Consider the following 9,727-nt stretch of genomic DNA (forward strand, 5'->3'; position numbering starts at 1 on the left):
TGCAGGACGCGACCCCTGGAGACAGGCCCGGCTTGGGGCAGGCACACTTGGGTTGTAGGTGAAAAGTGACCTCTAGGCACTGCCCGAGGGCAGGAGGCCCCACTCGGGATGCTGGGCGCTGCCCCAGGACCACCCTCGGGCCCCTCCCCACTCCCAGGGCCAGGATCTTGTCAGCTGTGTAATTGGCAAGACGGTCCTGGCAGGCCAGAGCCCGAGGGAGGCGGGTGGAGGGCAGGAGTAACCCGGGTGTTGGAGTGTTGGAGGGGCGCCCCCCCCCCCCCCCCCCCCCCCCCACCCTGCTGCTCCCTCTGTTGGTGGGCGGGCAGACCGGGAGCTGTCCAGGGTGGGGAATCCCCCTCCCTGCTCTGTATCAGATGCATTTGCTGCCTGGGCCGGGAGCTGCACAGCCAGTGGCCTGGGGTCTGGGCTCCTGGCCAGTGTGTTAGCCAAGGGCCAGTGGGGCTTGGTGAAGACGCTGCCCTGAGGGAGGTGGGGCGGCAGGTGCTGCATGGCCACCATTTGAGACAAGGACTCAGCCTGAGGAGCAACAGCAGAGGCGCCACCCGCTTCCTTCTCCTGAGGTGCGGCTGGGGCAGACTCTATGCCCCTGCCCTGGCATCTGCACCCAGCTGGGCCAGTGCTTGCCACTCCAAGCGACCAGTCAGGGTCACTGGGCAGAGCAGCCTTGCAGACCGGAGGCAAGGGCAGTGGTCTGAGGGACTGCACTCAGTTCCAGTGTTGCTGGACAGTCAGGCGCCTTGCTGGGCAACTGAAATCTGCCTCCTGTCCATTGCCGTGGACGTGCTGGAGCAGCAGAGGGTCCGGAGCAGCCCTTGACCCCAACACCCGTTCCTCTTGCTGCGTCTCCAGGAGGTGGGCAGCAGACAGCAAGTGCTCAGTCAACGGGGGACCCTCATCAGCAAGTCAGAGAGTCAGCCAGCCAGAAGGTCATCCAGACCCCTTGGATGAGTGACCCTCAACCACACTGAGTCCCCACGAGCTGACCTGCATGTAGATTTCCCCATACCCCTCCCCCATGAAGAGCTGAGCACCTGGGGGGGGGGAATCCCACAATGACGGTGGGACCCCCTTTTAGTCCTGTCTTATCCTCTGAGCCTCAGGGGGGCCTTGCAAGATGGGGAGGATTCAGCAGGATCTGGGTGCTCTCATCACCCCCCCACACCACTGGCACTTGGGGGAGCAGGCCAGCCATCCTCATGTCCAGGGCAGGAAGGAACTGCTCATCAGCGGCAGCACCGGACGTTTGGGACAGAGAGGGCAGGCCGGGCCGAGGTTTCTTTTCCTTTGAGCCCTGCAGCCAAAATCTTCAACAGGGACAGTTTTCTAAAGGAGAGGCTTGTCCAGAGTCAGAGCTGAGAAAACAGTCCCCACCTTGGTCCGGACCCATCATCACAGGCAGGGCTGCTCCCCCTGCAGCACTGCTTCCCGTGGCTGCGCTGGGGGCGCCTGGAGGCCCGGTGCAGCCGGGGTGGGGTCCGTGCCCCCTGGCTTTCAGTAGAGGGGGCAGGAGCAACCGGCCTCGACAAGGCAGGGGAGGGTGGGGTATGACGGACGGACCCGGGACAGGATGCTTTGTTGAAAGGACAGCTCCTTCCAGGAGGGTCCACCGTGGCCCCCTCCTGGGGCCTGGGGGTTGGGGGTCACTGGCCTTGTCTGCGCTGCCGAGATCCCCTGGGGAGTTCTGCTTCTGTCTGAACGCTGGCTGCGGGGCTGGGCAGCCACAAGAGGCACCCCTCGCAGCTGGCGCAGGTGTCTTGCGGACGTGGCCATAGCGTGGGCTGTTTTGTTACTCACTGGGGCTGATAGACAGTTGCAGAGACTGCACTGTGGGGCTGGCAAGGGGATGCAGCCAAGGGACGCCTCAAGTCTGCTAGGAACAGGGGTGAGTGCTCCAGAGGGGCAGAGGGCTGGCCCAGGTAGTGTGTGTGCACGCACTGTGTGCAGAGGCCCGTGAGTGTGTATGCTGTGCCCACGTGTGAGTGTGCACAGGCGCGTGCGGTGTTGGCACGTGCGCACAGCAAGGGAGAGGAGGCGAGGATGGAAAACTGCGTGGGGTCGTGGGGGCCCCGGAGCGCGGTCTGCCTGAGCCGGTCCGGCGTCTGGACAATGTTCGGGCTTCGCCGGCCGGGCCCTTCCGACCTCACTGAGGCTGCTGGTTCTCGGCTCCATGTCCGTGGGATCGCCGTCCCCCTTGGTGCGGCCACCCCCTCAGACACTCATCGGGCGCCGTGGGCCCAGAGCAGCCAGCGCGAGGGTTGCAGGAAGGGACCAGGGAGGGTGTTGCTGAGCGGCTGAGCGCGGCTCCCACTACCCCCTCCCCTCGCGCCGCAGCCCCGCACTCTGGCGCCTACCTTCGGGCTGCCTGTCTTCCCTGTGGGCGCCGCCCTCGCGCCCCGCCCTGTCTTGTCCCCGTCCCCCCAGCACCACCCCCACCTCCAGCCTCTGTACAGAGACAGCTGTTTGCGATTTCCCATTGCGGGGTGGCGGAGGTGGGGGGAGGGACGCCTGTCTGCCTCAGTTCCCAGCTGACAAATATCCGGGGTGACAGCCCCACGGGCTACTTCTGGAGGTTGCCGTCCTGGGGGGGGTGGGGTTGCCGGGCATAGTGATAATGTTCTAGGAATCAACCTGGTTTGTTGTAGGAAAATGCTACAAATAGGGCCATACATAATTTCATTTGTGAAAACTCAACACTTTCTGTCCTCTCCCAGGCTTCTTGAGTCTGAAAATAAGCACACACCCCCCCGCCCCCAGGTGACGAGCAGCCGCTCGCCAGCGCTCTGAGCCGCTTCCCTTGTGGACCACTGTCCACTCGCTCCCACGGGGATGCTAGACCTGGCTGGGGTCCTGGGATTCTCGGACAAGGTGAGTAGACCCCAAAGGGAGTGGGGAAGGGCCGGCCCCTCCTTTCCTGAGCCCCCAGTGCGGGCCTCGGGTGGGAGGCCCCTCTTCCCGGCTGCTCCCACTCGGTGGTCTGTGTCTCCCAGGCTTCATGACTTGGGGCCGCGGCTGGAACCTCTCCGCGCAGGGGCCGTTTGTCCTGCTGGGCTTCCCGGGGCCGCGGGGACTGCACGCGGGGCTCTTCCTGCTCTTCCTGGTCCTGTATGTGCTCACGGTGGCCGGGAACCTGGCCATCATCTCCCTGGTCGGCGCGCACAGGCGCCTCCAGATGCCCATGTACTTCTTCCTCTGCAACCTCTCCTTCCTGGAGATCTGGTTCACCACGGCCTGCGTGCCCAAGGCCCTGGCCACCTTCGCCTGGCAGAGCGGAGCCATCTCCTTCGCCGGCTGCGCTGCGCAGATGTACTTCATCTTCTCGCTGGGCTGCACCGAGTACTTCCTGCTGGCGGTGATGGCCTTCGACCGCTACCTGGCCATCTGCTTGCCGCTGCGCTATGGCGTCATCATGACGCCAGGCCTCTCTGCCCGCCTCGCCCTGGGTGCCTGGCTGTGTGGCTTCTCCACCATCGCTGTACCCACAGCCCTCATCACCCGCCTCTCCTTCTGTGGCTCACGCGTCATAAACCACTTCTTCTGCGACATCGCACCCTGGATTGCGCTGGCTTGCAGCGACAGGCGGGTGGTGGAGCTGGTGTCCTTCGGCATCGCCCTCTGCGTCATCCTGGGCTCCTGCTTCATCACGCTCATCTCCTACACCTGCATCATCACCACCATCGTCAGGATCCCCTCTGCCCAGGGCCGGCAAAGGGCCTTCTCCACCTGCTCCTCCCACCTCACAGTGGTCCTCATCTGGTACGGCTCCACCATCTTCCTGCACGTGAGAACCTCGGTGGAGAGCTCACTGGACCTGACCAAGGCAGTCACGGTGCTCAACACCGTCGTCACCCCGGTGCTGAACCCCTTCATATACACCCTGAGGAACAAGGACGTCAAGGAGGCTCTGCGGAGGTGGGTGCAGGGAAATTGAGCTCCGAGCCGGCTCTGCGGGGCTTGGCCACCCGATTCTCCCGGCCAGGCCTCAGTTCTCGGCACCACTCTCTCTGCGTGGCTGGAAACGGTGCCTGATATCACTGTGTGGACGGGCGGCCCCCAGCCTGGCCCCGCGGAGTTTCCATTCTTCTACAGGCCTTGCCAAGCTGTACCCAGACCCTCAGCGTTCCAGACATGGATTCCGGAAGAGAAATGGGGACACATAGCCCCCAAGAAGCACCATACATACTGCAGACTCCCACAGCCCTCTGGGCCCCAGGCACTGGACAGCCCGTGAGCCCCAGACCTGGTGAGGTGTGGGCTGTCATACCCTTAGAACTCCTCCCCCGTCAACACCTCAGTGATGTATCCTGAGTGGTCCCTCACTGGAGGCAGGGGTTGTTGGTGGCAGGGGTCGTTGGTAGGGGGAGGTTAACCATGGAGGTGAGAACTCAGAGAAAGATGTGAGTAGATGTCTTTGAGGAAGCCTGGCAGTGTGTGGGGCTGTTTGGGGGCAGTGTGTGGGTTTGCCTCTGTTCGGGGGGCCTCGGAGCACACCCACCAGATCTCTCCCCCTCCAGGGGCCTGGACTACAGAACCTGTGGTGTCAGAGGGAGGGACTTGGTGTGGCCTCTGAGTGGGTCCTGCCCGCACCATCTGAGGGGTCTGGAACTTCTGTGAGCAGCCTGGTCCGGCCTGACTGTCACGTTTATTCTCGGAGCAGCGCACGTGGCGTTAGAAGCGCAGGCTCCGAAGCTGGGTGTCTGGATCCAGCCTTCTGCCAGCACGACGCTGGAATCTCTGGTCTTCACTGGTCTGTACATGGGGATCGTGACCGTGCGGTCTTGAGGTCTCTGAGCATTGAGTGAGGTAACGCGTCTCCAGTGCTTAGCACAGGGCCTGACGGGAGCATGCGCTCCGGGCATGTTATTGTACTATTATTTTCATGCTCAGCGGATAAAATAGTGCACAGGCTGTCCCCTTGCCTCCCTCCTGTCACTTCACACAGCGGTCAGACAGAACCGATGGATGCCGTGTCCTCGGCCCAGTGTCCACCCTGATTGCCCAGCCACCAGGGACCTCGATAGAACGGGAGCCTCTCCTGCAACCTGGACCAAGAGTGAGGGCGGCTGCCTGGACTTGGCAGGGCTGTGTGGCACTGAGTGAGTTTTGGTCACGAGTCAGCCAGGAGCTGTGGCCACCGTATCCATCCAGGTCTCCAGACCCAGCCCCAGTTCTCACCCAGGGACAGACACGAGATAAGCCGATTAAGCCAGCCCAGTGTGGCAGTGGGCTGAACCCAGCACTGCCGTGCAGAGGGTCCGCAAGCCCAGCCTGCCTGGTGATGCTGGCCGTGCTCAAGAGGGGTCTGTGGGGCATCCTGGTGGGTTTTTGGAGCTCACTACAGCTGGAGCCTACAGGGTCCGGCCCCTCTGGTGGGTGTGCTGCCCCCTCAGTCTTGGCTCAAGCACCACGTCTTGAGTTCCTGGAAGAGCTGCCCTCACCAGCAGCCTTGCTGGCTCCCCTGTGCACTGTGAGGGTCTGACGCACGGGTCCTCATCACCCTGTCCCACTCTCTTCTCCAGAAGGAAGCCCCGCAGGGCAGGGGATGGTTTATTCTCTGCAGTGACCTGATGCCTAGATCAGGGCAGGCTCCCACAGGTGAACGTCAGCCCAGAGGGTCAAGGAGCCATTTCCCACCAGTGGGAAGAAGTCGGGCTTCCTGGAGGCCCCCCTTTCCCGGAGCCAGAACAAGAAGACACATTTATGTCTCTTGGACTTGTACACTCAGTTAGCTACAGCTAATGACAGCTGTGTCATCTTTGTGCTTTTGTGAAGTTATTTTCCAAATAATGAATTAAAGAGCATCCACTTTTAATGGGTTCATGTTTTGCTAAGCTGACAGGGTAAGTTATGAACACCCCACATTAGCATAGCTGTTTTGCTCACAGCCACACTTGAGCTCACAGCTCACAGTGACTTGGAGGACCTGGCCTGGGGCAGCGGAGGGAGGGAGGCGAGGGAGGGTCTGGTAACTTTATTGCTGTGGCCCCAGAGCCCAAAGAGGCTGACTGACTCCCTCGAGGCCACACCGAGGAGGCAGCACAGCCGAGCCCACCTCAGTCCGCTGGCCTCTCAAGCGGAGGCTCTGCGTTCCCACCGACCCTTCACTCTAGGTTCCTCTCCTGGGAGATGGAGGCCAGTGCAGTGGGTGACCCCGAGGGCCCCTCTGCACCCCTTGGTCTCACGTCCTCTGCCTAGCGTGGAGGAGATCTCCCAAGGCTCCTCGACTCTGGGGGGTGGGCTCCGGCCCCTCCCTGCCCCCCTTAGTACAGGTTAGGGTCCCAGGGCAGCGGGCAGGCGTCCTTGTCTGTCCTGGCCCTGAGTGTGGCCTCAGGGCAGAGGTCGTCGCCCACGTAGACTTGACCTGACCAAGCCACCTCCGAATGCCTCGTGCCCCTGCGCGCGTCAAGGGTTTTCCTGGGCTGAGGACCGAGCGCGCACAGCGGCCACAGCTCAGTTCCCTCCCGCCTCTCCGGGTCTGGAGGAAAACCGTGCGCGCTCTGGACACATTTCTTCCGCGCGCGTCGGGCTCCACGGAGCGGGTCCTGCAGGACTCGAGCACCTCTGCCGGGACCCGCCGCCTCCAGGCCACCCGGCCGTGGGTGCCGCGGCCCTGGGCTTCCTCCCCCTTCTTCCCAAGGGAAGGCGAGTCCCACAGGGGACGTGGGGCCGCGCGTCTCAGGAGGCGCCTCTCCTCCCAGGGCAGGGCCGCGCGCGCCATGGGCTTCCCTTTTGGGAAGGCGGCCATTACTCGGTGTTGCTTCTGAGGTTTAGGAGTTAGGTCGTTTTTGAAAGCCGAAAGGGAAGGCCATCTACTTATCGTTTAGTGTGAGTGCAGGATGCTGAGAACCGCAGCCGCCCCGGGACGCGGCGGGGGAGCGTCTTTGCGGACGCTGGGCCTGGGAGGAGGGAAGCCCTGTAGCGATTCCTTCCGGGGAGCGGGGCCCGGAGCCGGGTCTGCGGACCAGGGAGGCGGCCAGGGCGGCGGCGTCCCCGTCTAGCTGTTGACCTCCCCAAGCCCCCGTTTCTCACGCGGGTGGGGCGAGGATCACCGTGTGTGAATATCTGAGAGGCGCCCGGGGTAGCACTTGCCGCAAAGCGTTTTTCCTCCAAGGATCTCTGTGTAGATTTTGTGACTCAACAAGTCACGTGAAGACAAGGCCTCGGTGACCCGATGCTGGACGCGGATCTTCCTTTGTAAATTTTGGGCTCTGAAACAGGCAATCCTAGAAAGAGCAGGGAAAAGCCACAAATTAGAGAGCTGGTACGTCGCGCACCCTGCACCTGAGTGCTGCTGTCAGCCTGGGTCTTCTCGGGCTGAGCTGACTCACCGGCGGCTCCTTGGCATCGAGTGCTTGGCTCCTGCCGGCGCAGAATCCCAGGCCTGTGAGCCCCACCCGTCCAGCTCCGGCGGTTTTCTGGGTCCTCAGTAAGTCAGTGAGGAACAAGACCTGGCACTGCCTGCTGTTTTCAGACTTCTCTTTCTTGTTAGGTGAAAAAAGTTTTAATGGTGATGTTGACTTTATTATAAAGGCAGTTTTAGGTTTTGTGTGGAAAGTACGGAGAGTTCTCACCCAGCACATCGTCCCGTTTCTCCTTGTGAGTATCTTGTGTTAGCGTGGCGTCCATTTGTTACAGCTGATGAAACAATTGTTAACTAAAGTCCGTCATTCACACTAGAGTCGCTCTGAGCGCTGTGCATTCTATGCGTTTTGACAAATGCATGTGTCGTGTACCCCCTGCTACCGTGTCCCACAGAGCATCCACTGCCCTGACACCCCGCGTGCTCCACCTGCTCATCCTTCCTCCCCGCCTTGCGCAGTCCCTGGCAACCTGTCAGCTTTTTACTGTCTCTACAGTTTTGTCTTTTCCAAAATGTCATGTAGGTGGAAGCACACAGTGCTCAGCCTTTCACTAAGCAATGTGCATTCAAGCTCCCTCCGTGTCTTTTTGTGACCTGATAGCCATTTCTTTGTTATTACTGAATAATGTTCCATTGTCTGGGTGTCCCACACTTAATTTATCCATTCACTTATTGAGGTTGCCAGGTTTTGGCAATTATGAATAAAGCTGCTATAATCATTTGTGTGCAGAATTTAAAAAATTTGAAATTTCTTTTCTTTTATTCTTTTTTTTATTGCAGTAACAGTGCTTCCTAGCATTATATAAATTTTGGGTGTACATCATTATACATTTCAATTTCTGTGTAGATTACAACATGTTCACCACCCAAAGACTAATTACAATCCATCACCACACACATGTGCCCAGTCACCCTTTTCACCCTTGCTCTTCCCCGCTTCCCCTCTGTGTGCAGGTTTTTGTGTGGATATAAGTTTTCAGCTTATTTAGGTAAATAACTGGGATTGTGATTGCTGGATCATATGGTAAGACCGTGTTTAATTTTGTAAGAAACTCCAAACTGTTCTCCAAAGCGGCTGCACCATTTTGCACTCCTGCCGGCGATGCATGAGTGCACGTTGCTCCCCATCTTCCCCAGCAGTTGGCATTGTCAATGTTTTGGATTTTAGTCCTACTATGTGTGTAGTGCTATCTCATGGTTGCTTTAATTTGCAGCCCTGAATAGTCACCTTGTCATATGCTTAGTTGCCATCTGTGTATCTTCTTTGGTGGGGCGTCTGTTCAGATCTTCCATTTTTAAAGTGGGCTGTCTGTTTTCTTATTGTTGAGTTTTAAGACTTCTTTGTGTGTTTTGGATGAAAGTTCTTTATCAGATATGTGTTTTGAAAATATTTTCTCCTAGTCTGTAGTTTGTTTTTTTCATTCTTTTAACTGTGTCTTTTGCAGAGCTGACGTTTTTAGTTTTAATGAAATCCACTCGTTCAGCTTTGTATCTTATGGATTGTGCTTTTGGTGTTGTATCTGAAAAAGTCATCACCAAAGCCAAGGTCACCTCAATTTCCTCTTATGTTACCTCCTGGAAGTTTTATAGTTTTGCATTTTACATTTAGTTCTTGGATCTATTTTGAATTAATTTTTCAGCGAAAGGTGTAATGTCGCTGTCTAGATTATTTGTTTTTGAATTTTTTTTGTTAAGGTTATGCTAGTTTACAGCATTATGAAATTTCAGTTCTACATTATTATTTGTCAGTTACCTTATAGGTGCGTCCTTTCACCCTTTGTTCCCACCCCTAACCGCCTTCCGCCTGGTAACCTCTAAATAGTTCTCTTTGTCCATGTGTTTGTCTATCTTCCACAAATGAGTGGAATCGTACAGTGTTTGTCTTTCTCTATGTGGCTTATTTCTCTTAACATGATACCCTCAAGGTCCATCTATGTTGTTGCTAATGGGACGATTTTGTCATTTTTTATGACTGAGTAGTATTCCATTGTGTGTGTGTGTGTGTGTGTGTGTGTGTGTGTGTGTGTGTATACACCATATCTTCTTTACCCAGTCATCAGTCGATGGGCACTTCAGTTACTTCCACGTCTTGACTATTGTGAATAATGCTGCAACGAACATAGGGGTGCATAAGTCTCTTTGAATTGTTTTCTTTTTTTCTTTGAAGTGTTGATTTCAAGTTCTTTTGATAGATACCCAGTAGTGGGATAGCTTGGTCATATGGTATTTCTATTATTAGTTTTTTGAGAACTCTCCATACTGTTTTCCATAGTGCCTGAACCAGTTTGCATTCCCACCAGCAGTGTATGAGGGTTCCCTTTTCTCCACAGCCTTTCCAATATTTGTTAT

At 57.4% G+C, this 9,727-nt stretch overlaps 1 protein-coding gene across 1 annotated transcript; it reads left to right on the forward strand.

Moving 5' to 3' along the window:
• The first annotated feature begins 2,058 nt into the window (after positions 1-2,058).
• LOC124235261 (olfactory receptor 287-like) lies at positions 2,059-3,949 on the forward strand. Its single transcript, XM_046652847.1, has 3 exons — positions 2,059-2,215; positions 2,776-2,886; positions 3,009-3,949. Exons 1-3 carry the CDS (start codon positions 2,059-2,061, stop codon positions 3,947-3,949), a joined length of 1,209 nt encoding a protein of 402 aa, XP_046508803.1.
• The last annotated feature ends 5,778 nt before the right edge of the window (positions 3,950-9,727 follow it).

Source organism: Equus quagga, chromosome 2 (assembly GCF_021613505.1).
Source record: "Equus quagga isolate Etosha38 chromosome 2, UCLA_HA_Equagga_1.0, whole genome shotgun sequence".
NCBI lineage: Eukaryota > Metazoa > Chordata > Mammalia > Perissodactyla > Equidae > Equus > Equus quagga.

Bases quoted from the DNA above. Each gene is read 5' to 3' on its own strand.
- LOC124235261 (XM_046652847.1), top strand. From the start codon at position 2,059: ATGGAAAACTGCGTGGGGTCGTGGGGGCCCCGGAGCGCGGTCTGCCTG. The intron at 2,216-2,775 runs GTGCGGCCACCC...CCCCGCCCCCAG, and splicing joins TGGGATCGCCGTCCCCCTTG to GTGACGAGCAGCCGCTCGCC. The intron at 2,887-3,008 runs GTGAGTAGACCC...TGTGTCTCCCAG, and splicing joins TCCTGGGATTCTCGGACAAG to GCTTCATGACTTGGGGCCGC.